The sequence below is a fragment of the Opisthocomus hoazin genome, chromosome W, assembly GCF_030867145.1.
Source record: "Opisthocomus hoazin isolate bOpiHoa1 chromosome W, bOpiHoa1.hap1, whole genome shotgun sequence".
Taxonomy (NCBI): domain Eukaryota; kingdom Metazoa; phylum Chordata; class Aves; order Opisthocomiformes; family Opisthocomidae; genus Opisthocomus; species Opisthocomus hoazin.
The window spans coordinates 35,844,610-35,864,222 of NC_134453.1; the positions used below are offsets into that span (position 1 = coordinate 35,844,610).

The 19,613-nt window shown below is 52.7% G+C and overlaps 1 protein-coding gene across 1 annotated transcript; it reads left to right on the forward strand.

The window, feature by feature from the left end:
• Positions 1 to 3,442: 3,442 nt before the first annotated feature.
• On the forward strand, positions 3,443 to 6,581 carry LOC142365501 (adenosine 5'-monophosphoramidase HINT2-like; the record flags this gene model as incomplete). The annotated part of the gene is made up of 3 exons (XM_075446323.1): positions 3,443 to 3,832; positions 5,337 to 5,441; positions 6,242 to 6,581. Coding segments are annotated over 3 exons (660 nt in total), but the record flags the coding sequence as incomplete, so codon positions are not given.
• Positions 6,582 to 19,613: the final 13,032 nt, after the last annotated feature.

Below are 19,613 nucleotides of genomic sequence, written 5' to 3' on the forward strand. Positions count from 1 at the left end.
TTGGCCGCTTACCAGCCCAGTCTCCAGCCAAACCGGTATGTTGGGTTTGGTGCTGGGTTCTCGCAAGTAAATCAATCTACACCCATATGTTAGGTAACAGATTTGCCATCAATATGTATCATTCTCAGGTTAATTTGATCTTTCTTTGCACCCAGCAGGTTATGGTATGCACTTCACATCTCTATGTCTTCTATTAGCATTTGTGTTCCTATGTCTGTTTTTAGTATAGTAGTTTGTGTGGGCCTCTGAGAAAGTGGTAGCAAGCTGAAGGGCGAATTATGTCAGCTCTTATCAACAGCATCTGGCTAAACAAAAAAGGGGGAGATGTGGGAAACCATATAATTTGAGACAGAACAGCACTGTCTCATGACCCTGAAAGATAAGCGCATCCTGCGCCTCCCTTCTCTGTTCTCAGGAGATAAGCTGTTTTCACACAAACAGCTGCAAAAGATCCTGGAAAACAGCAACTGTGAACTGGCATTTGCAAAGCCACGAATCCAAAGCTCATTGGCTCTAGTAACTATTGTATTAGTATATAAGGTATTCACTTAAACAATAAAATGATTCTGATCAAGCACAAGATTGGGGTCCATGAAGTCATTCACCACAAGCGCACACAGGTATCTGAGTAAGAATTAAACTGGGGTCAGGGACTAAAGGATGTGGTGAAATAACATGTTCATTTACAGTGCGGAGATCTCAAACAAATCTATACTCTGAGTCCCCATCTTTATCTAATAATCGATGTTTGCTTACGGGTAGAATAGGAGTATTATAAGGACTTTGACGTTCTCCAAGTATGCCCTTTTTCAAGAAAGACTCGGTTTGTTTTTGTATTTTTTGCGCCGCAATAAAGAATACCTGCTTAACAGTCTGCCAACTATTGAGTCTTCAATTCCGGCTTTTCACGGCATCAATGGAGAAATCCCCAGAGCCCCTTCTAGGGAGTCAACGTGCTGGGGTGCCTCTCTGAAGTGCCTGCACGCTAACACGCGCAGTATGGGGAAAAAGCACGAGGAGAGGTGCTCTGCTGGACCTCCTGCTGAACAACAAGGAGGGGCTTGTTGGGGATGCGAAGGCCAAAGGCAGCCTTGGCTGCAGCGGCCGTGAGATGGCGGAGTTCAGGATCCCGAGAGGAGGGTAAAAAGCAAGCTCGCAACCCTGGACTTGAGGAGAGCCGACTCTGGCCTCTTCAGGGATCTGCTTGGAGGCGTCCCGTGGGATAGGGCCCTGGAGGGAAGAGGGGCCCAAGGAAGCTGGTTAATATTGGAGGGTCACCTCCTCCGAGCTCAAGAGCGGTCCGTCGCAACGAGCCTTAAGGCTGCGCAAGAGGAAGGTGAGCCTGAATCCAACCTCGAGTTGACTGACGCAAGTAACTCACGAGATGAAGGAGGCTGGACGCTTGTCTGTGCTTGGGCTAGAAGGAAGAACCCTCCCCCCTCTCCTGAAGTGTCCCTACATAACAGACAGGATGCTCTGGGCTTGGGGACTGAAGAGCACGCGAGTAACGGACAGGATCCAGGACAAGCCAGCCATGCAAAGCTGACCCAACCACCCACCCGCATTCGAACCAGTGCCACCGGAAAAGCACGTAAGGTATTGGTAATTGGAGATTCCCTACTGAGAGGCACCGAAGCACCCATTTGCCGTCCAGACGGTTTCTCTAGAGAAGTCTGCTGCCTACCAGGAGCTCGCATCCGTGGCGTCACTGAGAGGCTGCCGAGCCTGGTGAACCCTACAGATTATCATCCGCTCCTACTGTTCCGTGTAGGGTCTGACGAGGCAACTTGGAACCCTCCAAAGAGACTATATGTCCCTCGGAGCAATGTTAAAAGGATCAGGAGCAGAGGTGGTGGTCTCCTCTATCCTCCCAGTCAGAGGAAGGGGTCCAGGAAGGAGGAGGCGAATTGAACAGGTGAATGCCTGGCCGCGTAGCTGGTGCCATGCTCAAGGTTTTGCCTTCTGTGATCATGGATCTACCTTTGAGAAGCCAGGTCTGTTGGCAGCTGATGGGGTTCACCTGACCAAGCGGGGCAAGAGGGGCTTCGCCAACGAGCTGGCCAGACTCACAAGGAGGGCTTTAAACTAGACTCGGCGGGGGAAGGGGATGGAGTTTTGAGCAACAGAGAAGAGCCAGGGGCTGCTGATGCGTTAGGAACCAACAGGGGAACACCTGAGAAATGCCGCAAAGGAACTGGGGCGCGATCCTCCAAAAAGGCGATGCGGTCGACAGCCCAACTGAAGCGTCTCTACGCCAACGCGCGCAGCACGGGTAACAAACATGGCTGAGTAAGGACCTTCTGGTCGAGCTGAAGCACGAGAAGGAAACGCGTAGGCAGTGGAAGCGGGGACAGGCAGCCTGGGAAGAATGTAGGGATGTTGCCCGGGTGCGTGGGGATGGGATCAGGAAAGCTAAGGCACAGCCGGAGCTGAATTTGGCAAGGGGTGTGAAGAATCGTAGGAAGGGCTTCTACTGGGGCATTGGTCAGAAAAGGAAGACTAAAGACACACACCACACTACATACACACACCACACCACCCCCACCACCCCCCGATAAATAACACAGGAGATCTACAGACAGACGATTTTTTTCCTCCGTTTTCACTGGCGATCACTGTTCCCACATCCATGATCTGGATGATGGGTAGACAGACCGTACCCTCAGCGAGTTTGCTGATGATACAGAACTGGGAGGAATGGCTGATACCCCAGGGGGTTGTGCTGCCATCCAGAGGGACCTCGACGGGCTGGAGAAATGGGCAGGCAGGAGCCTCGTGCAGTTCAACAAGGGGAAGTGCAAAGTCCCGCGCCTGGGGAGGAACAACCCCATGCACCAGTATATGCTGGAGGCCGACTGGCTGGAAAGCAGCTTTGCAGAAAAGGACGTGGGGGGCTCCTGGTGGACACCAAGTTGAACGCGAGCCGACAACGTGCCCTTGCCGCAAAGAAGGCTAAGGCTATCCTTAGCCCGATACAGAGGAAAGCAGGGTTTATGTATGTTACACTACAGTTGTGTAGAGCAATCGAATTGCTCGCTCTCCCCGGGGGTGCAGGGCACCACAGACCACCCTCGGGCAGCTTTGGGGGCTCTGCCTATTTTTCTAAAAGCCTCCTACCCAGCTTAGCGCAAGTCCTATCTTGATCTGCCCTCCAGCCCTCAAGCCACCAGTGCTGAACACGCGCTTTGTATTTTATTTTCTCCCGGGAGGCGTGCAGCTTAGAAACGGCTGCAATTGAAGTGGGGCTTTCAGGGAACAATTTAGAGCACCTTCTGTTGGCTCTGCGAAATGTTCTGAAAAGTTAAGGCCTGCCCTGCCCTGGCAAAAGCAGTCATGTGACTGGAGGGAGCAGCGCCAAAAAGCCACAAGCACGTTTGGGGTGGACTTGCTGCGGTAATAAATAACAGTAAGTAGTACTTCTAGCTACACCAGCCTCTTGTGAGACCTCGTTGCCCGCGCACAGGGTCGCAGCACTACACGGCGCAGATCCCTCCGCGGACTCGGCCAACGTCTTCTCCCTCCGCCCCCGGGTCGGATCCCTCCGCGCCCCGAGAGCACGCAAACTCCCCGAGCCCCGGCAAGCACCAGGTCGACGAGGGCGGCCCCGCTAGGGGGGCGGGGACAAGCGAAAACGACAGACGAGACAGCCAATCGAGACGCGGGATCGGCCGGCGGCGATCTGGAGGCCCAATGGGCGCCGCGGAGGGCCTGGCCGAGTGGAGGAAGCGCGGGGGCGACAAGGGGCGTTGTCGTGGCTGACGAGATTATTGGGGCGCCGCCACTGTCTTCGGGAAGGCGCTTCTCCGCCAACGTCATCTGCGAGGACGAGGAGGTAGCCGCGGCTTTGCTCTGTGCGCTGTCCCCCTTCCCTTCCCTTCCCTTCCCCCCCCGTCCCCCGCGCTCGCAGGCACCCTGAGCCGAGGGCCTGTTGCGCGGTGCCCGGGAGCGCGGCAGGGTGGGTGGAGGGACGGGGGACGGGCGGGGCCTCTCTGGGTTGTGGCGCTCTCTACTGCACCATCCCTAAAACATCGCGCTTCTTCGGTGCCCCCCCCGGCTGCCGCGGCGCGTACTGGGTTGCTGGTGCTGTCCGGCTCGCCTCGGTTCCCAGCCCCACCGTGGCGCGTGCGCGCGTGCGCAGAGGAGGGCCTCTGACGGTAACGCTCTTGGTGGCAGCCGCAGACGTTTGCCGCGTGATATCCCTTTGGCACTGCAAGTCGTGCAAAGTTTGCTGCCGAGGGATGGGAGCGGTCCTGCCTCGTGTAGGATGATAGTCTTGAAACCGTAGATTAAGCACACGCAGTCAGTGTCCTCGGGGATTCGGCTGGGGGGGTGGGGTGGAGATGTGGGGGGGGGGGTGTAAACAGTGGACGTCCGCGTAGCGACCTTAAGGAATTAGTTCTGCATAGGAGAAATGCAGGTCCTGATGTGCCTCGTAATAGCGTTATAGGGATTTCACAGCTCTGCTGTGCAAGGCTTTGGTTCTGAAGCCCCGAACTGGATTATTAAAGCAAAGAATTACAGCTTTTCTTATTTTTCGTAAATAAAAAAACCCAAAAAACCAAATAAAACAAATCTAGAAACCAGTCATTCTGTAGGCTGCAAAAGCTTCCCAGATCTCGTTGCTGTGGTGAGGTGGGGCCATGATAACAGCATGCTTGCAAGTTTCACGGATGCTGGTGCACCACGATGTGCTAGGAACTCGAGTGAGCTGCTCGGACTGTGTGGGAGGAAAAAAGCAGCCCTTACCTACACGATGGTAACTTTAAGTTAGTATCCCATATCATTTTGTTATTAAACTGCTGACGGTTAACTGTTAGGGATGTCTTCTGCTCTTGAAGGTAGGGTTTATGTGCAATGTAGAAGACAGACTGGTACGCTGCACTTGCAGGCTTCCTGTGATTATGCTTTTGCTCAATACTGGAGCTCCCTGTAGCATGGAAAACAAATGGCCGCTGATCTTCCACTTTGCCAAATCCTTTGCTGATTAAGCCCTTTGTCTCCTGCCTCTGCGTGGACCACATCGAATGGAAAAAGTGCTTAGGAAATGGTGAACCCAAATCAAAACATACTGGAGGTCGCTAATGTGAAGTCCTGGCCCGTCTCCTTGCCCCCATCATCTTGCATGCTGAATCCTGCTTCTGGAGGGGGCTCTGTAAATACGTTGCATTTTGTGTATAGAAAGTATTGATATCACGTAAGAAAAGTCAACGTTTCGGCTTGCGTTTGGGGTATCCGGTAACCTGCTTCTGCACGAGTTCAGTGGGGCATATTGATTTGCTTAAGCTGTTGCCTTTCTCTGAAGCCAATTACGTTTTAACTGTTTGCTCTTCCTCCAGTGCCTTGTGTTCTGCGATCTTTCACCCCAAGCTCCGATGCTTTTCCTAGACATGCCTAAGGAGCCAATTATCAGGTTATCTGAAGCAGAAGGTTCTGGTGAATCTGTAAGTACTGGGGAAGCTTTCTGTATGCTAAACTGTACCTGTAATTAGTTCCTAATTTACTAGACTCTTTCCCTCTTGATAGGGCGCGGTAGGCTATTTTGGGTTTTCTGGCGCTGTAACCTTTTTGCCTCTAGCTTGTAACGGAATTGAGCTTTTTGACTAAAAGTAGGGATATAAAGCAATGCTCATCCCTGGGTACGTACTTCTGGTGCAAAATGCGGTGTCGCTTTGGAGCGCAGTCTGATGCCTGTTGTCATGGGTGAGAGTGAGAGGAGTGGTACTTCTTCTAATAGGGCGAAGAGGGCTTGGGGTTTTTGGCAGGTCGGGGTGAGGAAGGGCAAAGCCCGTTGAGAGGTGCTGGATGCTTCGCTTTGAGCTATAAAAGTCAAGTTCAAGGACTTTGTGAACCCACGCAAAAGGCAGCCTGAAGTTTATTTTCCACCAGAACTGCTTGTGTTGCCCGAAGATACAATAGGGGCTTTAACCCGGAGACGAGCTTAGCTTCTGTGGGTGTTTTGTAGTCCGTTACTGTGTAGCTTGACAGAAATTGCACGTCTCTTCCCCCCCACCACCCCCCCACCGCCTAGTGTGCATAATCGGTCTCTGTAGCTTTGCTTGGAAAATGTCGGTTGCAGGCGGACAGACGGTAGTTTGAAGCGCAGTGGTTGAATTGCTAGGAATTGGCTAACTGGTTTCTCTGGGTGGTTCTCTGCTCTCCTTCCTTCCCTTCCTGCCCTCTCCCCTCTTTGTGTGTGGCTTTTTATTTTATTTGTTTACGGTTTTGTACTTCCTTTCTCCAGCTTCTTGGGCATTTAATGTCCGCTGGGAAGAAGCGTGCTGCTCACCTGGGCCTGACCGATGGATTCCGGATGGTTGTGGATGAAGGGCCCGAGGGTGGGCAGCCTGTCTGTCACGTACATCTACATATTCTGGGTGGCCGTCAGTTGGGCTGGCCGCCTGGCTAAGATTTTTGCACCGCAAGAGTTGCCGCACGCGTACGAATCGCCACTGAATGGATTTCGTCTGTTGCCCGTCAGTCTAGCCACTGTCGATGTCTCATTTTTTGTGACGTGTGTCTGTGGAAGGTAACAAAGGCTTTGAGCAGCAGTTGCACAATAAAGATTTAGCATGGGGATATCATCTCTGTCTTGAGCGTCTTACTGAGGGAAATAGTTCTGCAAGTTAAAATGGTGTCTCTGTGGAGCGTAAGTGGTTTTGGGTGGTTCTGGCACAGTGCAGTGTGTTGGAGAAGCATCCAACTCCTGTTGGAGCACTTTATCCCTTTTCTGGTGAGGAGGGATATGGTAGGGGAAAACACTCGGTCTGAATGGCAGCTGTGGGGCTTCCCATAGCACAGTGGAATCTCTTTTGTCGGTTTGGGTCAGCTGTCCCAGCTCTGTCCCCTCCCAACCTCTTGCCCACCCCCAGCTTTCTGGAGTTTGGGGGTGGTTGGAGAGAGAGCCTCCATGCTGTGGGAGCACTGCTCAGCAGTAGTCAAAACAGTGGTGTGTTACAACTGCAAAGCATAGCACTGTGAGGGCTGCTATGGGGAAAGTCGCCTCCATCCCAGCCAGGGCCAAACTACAACTACATCGCGGGGAGACAGCAACCTTCATCTTTCTTTAATGGCTTTTAAAAAAGGGAGATGGGCACATGAAAGCAGGGCGATCCTTCGTTGCCCTTGAACACCGTGTTACTGAGGCACCAGAGACGCCCACTGGAAGGCGTCTTCATCTCTTCTGTATCCCCAAGCAATGGGGTGAAGTTTGGTGATGCGGGCGCGTAAGTAACGCGAGGCCTTCGCCTTTATTTAATCTTCCCGGGGAGAAGTTCTGGCTGTGTAAACTCCCTAAGGTATCCCGAAGGTGTTCCCGCTTCTGGGGGCGGGGGAATTCTGAAGCAGCTAGGCATGGCTCATACATTCAGAGAGACCGGGTGATTGCCGTAGGTTTAGGAGGTCTCTGGCGCCTGGTGGAATCTATGTCTCGCCTCGCTGGCAACGTTGCTGATACTTTGTTCCAAACCAGAGAGAGCAAAGGGTTATTAAACGGTGATCCGCTGAAGAATCGTAGCATCCTAGAGCAGCCCAGGTGGGCAGGGACCTCGAAAGATCGTCTGGCCCAGCCTTTTGTGGCAAAGGGAGCCTAGATGAGATTATCTAGCACCCTGTCCAATCGCATCTTGAAAACCTCCAGCGTTGAGACAAAATGTCTGTCTTGTATCGAGATGAAACCTCTCTCCTGGTGCAACTTGTACCCGTTGCCCCTTGTCTTCTCCATGTGGCTCCTCGCGAAGAGAGCACCTCCGGCCTCTTTGTAGCCACCCTTTAAGTACTGGTACTGGCATGCTGTGACGAGGTCCCCCCTGAGCCTTCTCTTCTCCAAGGGAGAAAAGACCCAACTCCTTCAGCCTTTCCTCATAGGGCGGGTTCTCCAGCCCTTTGATCGTCTTTGTGGCCCTCCTCGGGACCCTCTCCAGTCTGTCTGTGTCTTTTTTCGGTTTGTTGTTTTTCTGGGTTTTTTTTGAATTGTGGGGGCCAGAACTGGACACAGCGCTGCAGGTGCGGCCTGCAGGGGTGACCTCTGTGAGAAGAGGCCAGGGTCTGCCCTGGGCTGGACACAGCTGTTTCCAGCCAGCTAGGCACCGGACTCGCCGCAGGCCAAAGCTGAGCAACTCGGCGAAGCTGGTGGCGCCCCTGTGAAAACATCCGCTTAAAGTTAGTATGGGATACAAAGATGATCGCGTAAGCTTACTTGTACGTATCTTGCATGTTAGATGCATGCAAAAAAAGGTCACTTACTAACCCATCAATGCCTGGTGTCAGGTAAGGGATCTCTCGGCCTCGAGGGGTAACCTTTGGGGGGCGTCCCTACTCAAGGGGAGATCGCCGCCGCGCAGCCAGCTGCTGTGGAGGGAGAGCTCAACGGACCCTGATGGCCGCACATATTTCTAGCGTAAAGTGGTTGACTCGTAGTCAGATTTTCTGCCGTGTTCGCGCAGTTTTGGCCGCTTACCAGCCCAGTCTCCAGCCAAACCGGTATGTTGGGTTTGGTGCTGGGTTCTCGCAAGTAAATCAATCTACACCCATATGTTAGGTAACAGATTTGCCATCAATATGTATCATTCTCAGGTTAATTTGATCTTTCTTTGCACCCAGCAGGTTATGGTATGCACTTCACATCTCTATGTCTTCTATTAGCATTTGTGTTCCTATGTCTGTTTTTAGTATAGTAGTTTGTGTGGGCCTCTGAGAAAGTGGTAGCAAGCTGAAGGGCGAATTATGTCAGCTCTTATCAACAGCATCTGGCTAAACAAAAAAGGGGGAGATGTGGGAAACCATATAATTTGAGACAGAACAGCACTGTCTCATGACCCTGAAAGATAAGCGCATCCTGCGCCTCCCTTCTCTGTTCTCAGGAGATAAGCTGTTTTCACACAAACAGCTGCAAAAGATCCTGGAAAACAGCAACTGTGAACTGGCATTTGCAAAGCCACGAATCCAAAGCTCATTGGCTCTAGTAACTATTGTATTAGTATATAAGGTATTCACTTAAACAATAAAATGATTCTGATCAAGCACAAGATTGGGGTCCATGAAGTCATTCACCACAAGCGCACACAGGTATCTGAGTAAGAATTAAACTGGGGTCAGGGACTAAAGGATGTGGTGAAATAACATGTTCATTTACAGTGCGGAGATCTCAAACAAATCTATACTCTGAGTCCCCATCTTTATCTAATAATCGATGTTTGCTTACGGGTAGAATAGGAGTATTATAAGGACTTTGACGTTCTCTAAGTATGCCCTTTTTCAAGAAAGACTCGGTTTGTTTTTGTATTTTTTGCGCCGCAATAAAGAATACCTGCTTAACAGTCTGCCAACTATTGAGTCTTCAATTCCGGCTTTTTACGGCATCAATGGAGAAATCCCCAGAGCCCCTTCTAGGGAGTCAACGTGCTGGGGTGCCTCTCTGAAGTGCCTGCACGCTAACACGCGCAGTATGGGGAAAAAGCACGAGGAGAGGTGCTCTGCTGGACCTCCTGCTGAACAACAAGGAGGGGCTCGTTGGGGATGCGAAGGCCAAAGGCAGCCTTGGCTGCAGCGGCCGTGAGATGGCGGAGTTCAGGATCCCGAGAGGAGGGTAAAAAGCAAGCTCGCAACCCTGGACTTGAGGAGAGCCGACTCTGGCCTCTTCAGGGATCTGCTTGGAGGCGTCCCGTGGGATAGGGCCCTGGAGGGAAGAGGGGCCCAAGGAAGCTGGTTAATATTGGAGGGTCACCTCCTCCGAGCTCAAGAGCGGTCCGTCGCAACGAGCCTTAAGGCTGCGCAAGAGGAAGGTGAGCCTGAATCCAACCTCGAGTTGACTGACGCAAGTAACTCACGAGATGAAGGAGGCTGGACGCTTGTCTGTGCTTGGGCTAGAAGGAAGAACCCTCCCCCCTCTCCTGAAGTGTCCCTACATAACAGACAGGATGCTCTGGGCTTGGGGACTGAAGAGCACGCGAGTAACGGACAGGATCCAGGACAAGCCAGCCATGCAAAGCTGACCCAACCACCCACCCGCATTTGAACCAGTGCCACCGGAAAAGCACGTAAGGTATTGGTAATTGGAGATTCCCTACTGAGAGGCACCGAAGCACCCATTTGCCGTCCAGACGGTTTCTCTAGAGAAGTCTGCTGCCTACCAGGAGCTCGCATCCGTGGCGTCACTGAGAGGCTGCCGAGCCTGGTGAACCCTACAGATTATCATCCGCTCCTACTGTTCCGTGTAGGGTCTGACGAGGCAACTTGGAACCCTCCAAAGAGACTATATGTCCCTCGGAGCAATGTTAAAAGGATCAGGAGCAGAGGTGGTGGTCTCCTCTATCCTCCCAGTCAGAGGAAGGGGTCCAGGAAGGAGGAGGCGAATTGAACAGGTGAATGCCTGGCCGCGTAGCTGGTGCCATGCTCAAGGTTTTGCCTTCTGTGATCATGGATCTACCTTTGAGAAGCCAGGTCTGTTGGCAGCTGATGGGGTTCACCTGACCAAGCGGGGCAAGAGGGGCTTCGCCAACGAGCTGGCCAGACTCACAAGGAGGGCTTTAAACTAGACTCGGCGGGGGAAGGGGATGGAGTTTTGAGCAACAGAGAAGAGCCAGGGGCTGCTGATGCGTTAGGAACCAACAGGGGAACACCTGAGAAATGCCGCAAAGGAACTGGGGCGCGATCCTCCAAAAAGGCGATGCGGTCGACAGCCCAACTGAAGCGTCTCTACGCCAACGCGCGCAGCACGGGTAACAAACATGGCTGAGTAAGGACCTTCTGGTCGAGCTGAAGCACGAGAAGGAAACGCGTAGGCAGTGGAAGCGGGGACAGGCAGCCTGGGAAGAATGTAGGGATGTTGCCCGGGTGCGTGGGGATGGGATCAGGAAAGCTAAGGCACAGCCGGAGCTGAATTTGGCAAGGGGTGTGAAGAATCGTAGGAAGGGCTTCTACTGGGGCATTGGTCAGAAAAGGAAGACTAAAGACACACACCACACTACATACACACACCACACCACCCCCACCACCCCCCGATAAATAACACAGGAGATCTACAGACAGACGATTTTTTTCCTCCGTTTTCACTGGCGATCACTGTTCCCACATCCATGATCTGGATGATGGGTAGACAGACCGTACCCTCAGCGAGTTTGCTGATGATACAGAACTGGGAGGAATGGCTGATACCCCAGGGGGTTGTGCTGCCATCCAGAGGGACCTCGACGGGCTGGAGAAATGGGCAGGCAGGAGCCTCGTGCAGTTCAACAAGGGGAAGTGCAAAGTCCTGCGCCTGGGGAGGAACAACCCCATGCACCAGTATATGCTGGAGGCCGACTGGCTGGAAAGCAGCTTTGCAGAAAAGGACGTGGGGGGCTCCTGGTGGACACCAAGTTGAACGCGAGCCGACAACGTGCCCTTGCCGCAAAGAAGGCTAAGGCTATCCTTAGCCCGATACAGAGGAAAGCAGGGTTTATGTATGTTACACTACAGTTGTGTAGAGCAATCGAATTGCTCGCTCTCCCCGGGGGTGCAGGGCACCACAGACCACCCTCGGGCAGCTTTGGGGGCTCTGCCTATTTTTCTAAAAGCCTCCTACCCAGCTTAGCGCAAGTCCTATCTTGATCTGCCCTCCAGCCCTCAAGCCACCAGTGCTGAACACGCGCTTTGTATTTTATTTTCTCCCGGGAGGCGTGCAGCTTAGAAACGGCTGCAATTGAAGTGGGGCTTTCAGGGAACAATTTAGAGCACCTTCTGTTGGCTCTGCGAAATGTTCTGAAAAGTTAAGGCCTGCCCTGCCCTGGCAAAAGCAGTCATGTGACTGGAGGGAGCAGCGCCAAAAAGCCACAAGCACGTTTGGGGTGGACTTGCTGCGGTAATAAATAACAGTAAGTAGTACTTCTAGCTACACCAGCCTCTTGTGAGACCTCGTTGCCCGCCCACAGGGTCGCAGCACTACACGGCGCAGATCCCTCCGCGGACTCGGCCAACGTCTTCTCCCTCCGCCCCCGGGTCGGATCCCTCCGCGCCCCGAGAGCACGCAAACTCCCCGAGCCCCGGCAAGCACCAGGTCGACGAGGGCGGCCCCGCTAGGGGGGCGGGGACAAGCGAAAACGACAGACGAGACAGCCAATCGAGACGCGGGATCGGCCGGCGGCGATCTGGCGGCCCAATGGGCGCCGCGGAGGGCCTGGCCGAGTGGAGGAAGCGCGGGGGCGACAAGGGGCGTTGTCGTGGCTGACGAGATTATTGGGGCGCCGCCACTGTCTTCGGGAAGGCGCTTCCCCGCCAACGTCATCTGCGAGGACGAGGAGGTAGCCGCGGCTTTGCTCTGTGCGCTGTCCCCCTTCCCTTCCCTTCCCCCCCCGTCCCCCGCGCTCGCAGGCACCCTGAGCCGAGGGCCTGTTGCGCGGTGCCCGGGAGCGCGGCAGGGTGGGTGGAGGGACGGGGGACGGGCGGGGCCTCTCTGGGTTGTGGCGCTCTCTACTGCACCATCCCTAAAACATCGCGCTTCTTCGGTGCCCCCCCCGGCTGCCGCGGCGCGTACTGGGTTGCTGGTGCTGTCCGGCTCGCCTCGGTTCCCAGCCCCACCGTGGCGCGTGCGCGCGTGCGCAGAGGAGGGCCTCTGACGGTAACGCTCTTGGTGGCAGCCGCAGACGTTTGCCGCGTGATATCCCTTTGGCACTGCAAGTCGTGCAAAGTTTGCTGCCGAGGGATGGGAGCGGTCCTGCCTCGTGTAGGATGATAGTCTTGAAACCGTAGATTAAGCACACGCAGTCAGTGTCCTCGGGGATTCGGCTGGGGGGGTGGGGTGGAGATGTGTGGGGGGGTGTGTAAACAGTGGACGTCCGCGTAGCGACCTTAAGGAATTAGTTCTGCATAGGAGAAATGCAGGTCCTGATGTGCCTCGTAATAGCGTTATAGGGATTTCACAGCTCTGCTGTGCAAGGCTTTGGTTCTGAAGCCCCGAACTGGATTATTAAAGCAAAGAATTACAGCTTTTCTTATTTTTCGTAAATAAAAAAACCCAAAAAACCAAATAAAACAAATCTAGAAACCGGTCATCCTGTAGGCTGCAAAAGCTTCCCAGATCTCGTTGCTGTGGTGAGGTGGGGCCGTGATAACAGCATGCTTGCAAGTTTCACGGATGCTGGTGCACCACGATGTGCTAGGAACTCGAGTGAGCTGCTCGGACTGTGTGGGAGGAAAAAAGCAGCCCTTACCTACACGATGGTAACTTTAAGTTAGTATCCCATATCATTTTGTTATTAAACTGCTGACGGTTAACTGTTAGGGATGTCTTCTGCTCTTGAAGGTAGGGTTTATGTGCAATGTAGAAGACAGACTGGTACGCTGCACTTGCAGGCTTCCTGTGATTATGCTTTTGCTCAATACTGGAGCTCCCTGTAGCATGGAAAACAAATGGCCGCTGATCTTCCACTTTGCCGAATCCTTTGCTGATTGAGTTAAGCCCTTTGTCTCCTGCCTCTGCGTGGACCACATCGAATGGAAAAAGTGCTTAGGAAATGGTGAACCCAAATCAAAACATACTGGAGGTCGCTAATGTGAAGTCCTGGCCCGTCTCCTTGCCCCCATCATCTTGCATGCTGAATCCCGCTTCTGGAGGGGGCTCTGTAAATACGTTGCATTTTGTGTATAGAAAGTATTGATATCACGTAAGAAAAGTCAACGTTTCGGCTTGCGTTTGGGGTATCCGGTAACCTGCTTCTGCACGAGTTCAGTGGGGCATATTGATTTGCTTAAGCTGTTGCCTTTCTCTGAAGCCAATTACGTTTTAACTGTTTGCTCTTCCTCCAGTGCCTTGTGTTCTGCGATCTTTCACCCCAAGCTCCGATGCTTTTCCTAGACATGCCTAAGGAGCCAATTATCAGGTTATCTGAAGCAGAAGGTTCTGGTGAATCTGTAAGTACTGGGGAAGCTTTCTGTATGCTAAACTGTACCTGTAATTAGTTCCTAATTTACTAGACTCTTTCCCTCTTGATAGGGCGCGGTAGGCTATTTTGGGTTTTCTGGCGCTGTAACCTTTTTGCCTCTAGCTTGTAACGGAATTGAGCTTTTTGACTAAAAGTAGGGATATAAAGCAATGCTCATCCCTGGGTACATACTTCTGGTGCAAAATGCGGTGTCGCTTTGGAGCGCAGTCTGATGCCTGTTGTCATGGGTGAGAGTGAGAGGAGTGGTACTTCTTCTAATAGGGCGAAGAGGGCTTGGGGTTTTTGGCAGGTCGGGGTGAGGAAGGGCAAAGCCTGTTGAGAGGTGCTGGATGCTTCGCTTTGAGCTATAAAAGTCAAGTTCAAGGACTTTGTGAACCCACGCAAAAGGCAGCCTGAAGTTTATTTTCCACCAGAACTGCTTGTGTTGCCCGAAGATACAATGGGGGCTTTAACCCGGAGACGAGCTTAGCTTCTGTGGGTGTTTTGTAGTCCGTTACTGTGTAGCTTGACAGAAATTGCACGTCTCTTCCCCCCCCCCACCCCCCCACCGCCTAGTGTGCATAATCGGTCTCTGTAGCTTTGCTTGGAAAATGTCGGTTGCAGGCGGACAGACGGTAGTTTGAAGCGCAGTGGTTGAATTGCTAGGAATTGGCTAACTGGTTTCTCTGGGTGGTTCTCTGCTCTCCTTCCTTCCCTTCCTGCCCTCTCCCCTCTTTGTGTGTGGCTTTTTATTTTATTTGTTTACGGTTTTGTACTTCCTTTCTCCAGCTTCTTGGGCATTTAATGTCCGCTGGGAAGAAGCGTGCTGCTCACCTGGGCCTGACCGATGGATTCCGGATGGTTGTGGATGAAGGGCCCGAGGGTGGGCAGCCTGTCTGTCACGTACATCTACATATTCTGGGTGGCCGTCAGTTGGGCTGGCCGCCTGGCTAAGATTTTTGCACCGCAAGAGTTGCCGCACGCGTACGAATCGCCACTGAATGGATTTCGTCTGTTGCCCGTCAGTCTAGCCACTGTCGATGTCTCATTTTTTGTGACGTGTGTCTGTGGAAGGTAACAAAGGCTTTGAGCAGCAGTTGCACAATAAAGATTTAGCATGGGGATATCATCTCTGTCTTGAGCGTCTTACTGAGGGAAATAGTTCTGCAAGTTAAAATGGTGTCTCTGTGGAGCGTAAGTGGTTTTGGGTGGTTCTGGCACAGTGCAGTGTGTTGGAGAAGCATCCAACTCCTGTTGGAGCACTTTATCCCTTTTCTGGTGAGGAGGGATATGGTAGGGGAAAACACTCGGTCTGAATGGCAGCTGTGGGGCTTCCCATAGCACAGTGGAATCTCTTTTGTCGGTTTGGGTCAGCTGTCCCGGCTCTGTCCCCTCCCAACCTCTTGCCCACCCCCAGCTTTCTGGAGTTTGGGGGTGGTTGGAGAGAGAGCCTCCATGCTGTGGGAGCACTGCTCAGCAGTAGTCAAAACAGTGGTGTGTTACAACTGCAAAGCATAGCACTGTGAGGGCTGCTATGGGGAAAGTCGCCTCCATCCCAGCCAGGGCCAAACTACAACTACATCGCGGGGAGACAGCAACTTTCATCTTTCTTTAATGGCTTTTAAAAAAGGGAGATGGGCACATGAAAGCAGGGCGATCCTTCGTTGCCCTTGAACACCGTGTTACTGAGGCACCAGAGACGCCCACTGGAAGGCGTCTTCATCTCTTCTGTATCCCCAAGCAATGGGGTGAAGTTTGGTGATGCGGGCGCGTAAGTAACGCGAGGCCTTCGCCTTTATTTAATCTTCCCGGGGAGAAGTTCTGGCTGTGTAAACTCCCTAAGGTATCCCGAAGGTGTTCCCGCTTCTGGGGGCGGGGGAATTCTGAAGCAGCTAGGCATGGCTCATACATTCAGAGAGACCGGGTGATTGCCGTAGGTTTAGGAGGTCTCTGGCGCCTGGTGGAATCTATGTCTCGCCTCGCTGGCAATGTTGCTGATACTTTGTTCCAAACCAGAGAGAGCAAAGGGTTATTAAACGGTGATCCGCTGAAGAATCGTAGCATCCTAGAGCAGCCCAGGTGGGCAGGGACCTCGAAAGATCGTCTGGCCCAGCCTTTTGTGGCAAAGGGAGCCTAGATGAGATTATCTAGCACCCTGTCCAATCGCATCTTGAAAACCTCCAGCGTTGAGACAAAATGTCTGTCTTGTATCGAGATGAAACCTCTCTCCTGGTGCAACTTGTACCCGTTGCCCCTTGTCTTCTCCATGTGGCTCCTCACGAAGAGAGCACCTCCGGCCTCTTTGTAGCCACCCTTTAAGTACTGGTACTGGCATGCTGTGACGAGGTCCCCCCTGAGCCTTCTCTTCTCCAAGGGAGAAAAGACCCAACTCCTTCAGCCTTTCCTCATAGGGCGGGTTCTCCAGCCCTTTGATCGTCTTTGTGGCCCTCCTCGGGACCCTCTCCAGTCTGTCTGTGTCTTTTTTCGGTTTGTTGTTTTTCTGGGTTTTTTTTGAATTGTGGGGGCCAGAACTGGACACAGCGCTGCAGGTGCGGCCTGCAGGGGTGACCTCTGTGAGAAGAGGCCAGGGTCTGCCCTGGGCTGGACACAGCTGTTTCCAGCCAGCTAGGCACCGGACTCGCCGCAGGCCAAAGCTGAGCAACTCGGCGAAGCTGGTGGCGCCCCTGTGAAAACATCCGCTTAAAGTTAGTATGGGATACAAAGATGATCGCGTAAGCTTACTTGTACGTATCTTGCATGTTAGATGCATGCAAAAAAAGGTCACTTACTAACCCATCAATGCCTGGTGTCAGGTAAGGGATCTCTCGGCCTCGAGGGGTAACCTTTGGGGGGCGTCCCTACTCAAGGGGAGATCGCCGCCGCGCAGCCAGCTGCTGTGGAGGGAGAGCTCAACGGACCCTGATGGCCGCACATATTTCTAGCGTAAAGTGGTTGACTCGCAGTCAGATTTTCTGCCGTGTTCGCGCAGTTTTGGCCGCTTACCAGCCCAGTCTCCAGCCAAACCGGTATGTTGGGTTTGGTGCTGGGTTCTCGCAAGTAAATCAATCTACACCCATATGTTAGGTAACAGATTTGCCATCAATATGTATCATTCTCAGGTTAATTTGATCTTTCTTTGCACCCAGCAGGTTATGGTATGCACTTCACATCTCTATGTCTTCTATTAGCATTTGTGTTCCTATGTCTGTTTTTAGTATAGTAGTTTGTGTGGGCCTCTGAGAAAGTGGTAGCAAGCTGAAGGGCGAATTATGTCAGCTCTTATCAACAGCATCTGGCTAAACAAAAAAGGGGGAGATGTGGGAAACCATATAATTTGAGACAGAACAGCACTGTCTCATGACCCTGAAAGATAAGCGCATCCTGCGCCTCCCTTCTCTGTTCTCAGGAGATAAGCTGTTTTCACACAAACAGCTGCAAAAGATCCTGGAAAACAGCAACTGTGAACTGGCATTTGCAAAGCCACGAATCCAAAGCTCATTGGCTCTAGTAACTATTGTATTAGTATATAAGGTATTCACTTAAACAATAAAATGATTCTGATCAAGCACAAGATTGGGGTCCATGAAGTCATTCACCACAAGCGCACACAGGTATCTGAGTAAGAATTAAACTGGGGTCAGGGACTAAAGGATGTGGTGAAATAACATGTTCATTTACAGTGCGGAGATCTCAAACAAATCTATACTCTGAGTCCCCATCTTTATCTAATAATCGATGTTTGCTTACGGGTAGAATAGGAGTATTATAAGGACTTTGACGTTCTCTAAGTATGCCCTTTTTCAAGAAAGACTCGGTTTGTTTTTGTATTTTTTGCGCCGCAATAAAGAATACCTGCTTAACAGTCTGCCAACTATTGAGTCTTCAATTCCGGCTTTTTACGGCATCAATGGAGAAATCCCCAGAGCCCCTTCTAGGGAGTCAACGTGCTGGGGTGCCTCTCTGAAGTGCCTGCACGCTAACACGCGCAGTATGGGGAAAAAGCACGAGGAGAGGTGCTCTGCTGGACCTCCTGCTGAACAACAAGGAGGGGCTCGTTGGGGATGCGAAGGCCAAAGGCAGCCTTGGCTGCAGCGGCCGTGAGATGGCGGAGTTCAGGATCCCGAGAGGAGGGTAAAAAGCAAGCTCGCAACCCTGGACTTGAGGAGAGCCGACTCTGGCCTCTTCAGGGATCTGCTTGGAGGCGTCCCGTGGGATAGGGCCCTGGAGGGAAGAGGGGCCCAAGGAAGCTGGTTAATATTGGAGGGTCACCTCCTCCGAGCTCAAGAGCGGTCCGTCGCAACGAGCCTTAAGGCTGCGCAAGAGGAAGGTGAGCCTGAATCCAACCTCGAGTTGACTGACGCAAGTAACTCACGAGATGAAGGAGGCTGGACGCTTGTCTGTGCTTGGGCTAGAAGGAAGAACCCTCCCCCCTCTCCTGAAGTGTCCCTACATAACAGACAGGATGCTCTGGGCTTGGGGACTGAAGAGCACGCGAGTAACGGACAGGATCCAGGACAAGCCAGCCATGCAAAGCTGACCCAACCACCCACCCGCATTTGAACCAGTGCCACCGGAAAAGCACGTAAGGTATTGGTAATTGGAGATTCCCTACTGAGAGGCACCGAAGCACCCATTTGCCGTCCAGACGGTTTCTCTAGAGAAGTCTGCTGCCTACCAGGAGCTCGCATCCGTGGCGTCACTGAGAGGCTGCCGAGCCTGGTGAACCCTACAGATTATCATCCGCTCCTACTGTTCCGTGTAGGGTCTGACGAGGCAACTTGGAACCCTCCAAAGAGACTATATGTCCCTCGGAGCAATGTTAAAAGGATCAGGAGCAGAGGTGGTGGTCTCCTCTATCCTCCCAGTCAGAGGAAGGGGTCCAGGAAGGAGGAGGCGAATTGAACAGGTGAATGCCTGGCCGCGTAGCTGGTGCCATGCTCAAGGTTTTGCCTTCTGTGATCATGGATCTACCTTTGAGAAGCCAGGTCTGTTGGCAGCTGATGGGGTTCACCTGACCAAGCGGGGCAAGAGGGGCTTCGCCAACGAGCTGGCCAGACTCACAAGGAGGGCTTTAAACTAGACTCGGCGGGGGAAGGGGATGGAGTTTTGAGCAACAGAGAAGAGCCAGGGGCTGCTGATGCGTTAGGAACCAACAGGGGAACACCTGAGAAATGCCGCAAAGGAACTGGGGCGCGATCCTCCAAAAAGGCGATGCGGTCGACAGCCCAACTGAAGCGTCTCTACGCCAACGCGCGCAGCACGGGTAACAAACATGGCTGAGTAAGGACCTTCTGGTCGAGCTGAAGCACGAGAAGGAAACGCGTAGGCAGTGGAAGCGGGGACAGGCAGCCTGGGAAGAATGTAGGGATGTTGCCCGGGTGCGTGGGGATGGGATCAGGAAAGCTGAGGCACAGCCGGAGCTGAATTTGGCAAGGGGTGTGAAGAATCGTAGGAAGGGCTTCTACTGGGGCATTGGTCAGAAAAGGAAGACTAAAGACACACACCACACTACATACACACACCACACCACACCCCCACCACCCCCCGATAAATAACACAGGAGATCTACAGACAGACGATTTTTTTCCTCCGTTTTCACTGGCGATCACTGTTCCCACATCCATGATCTGGATGATGGGTAGACAGACCGTACCCTCAGCGAGTTTGCTGATGATACAGAACTGGGAGGAATGGCTGATACCCCAGGGGGTTGTGCTG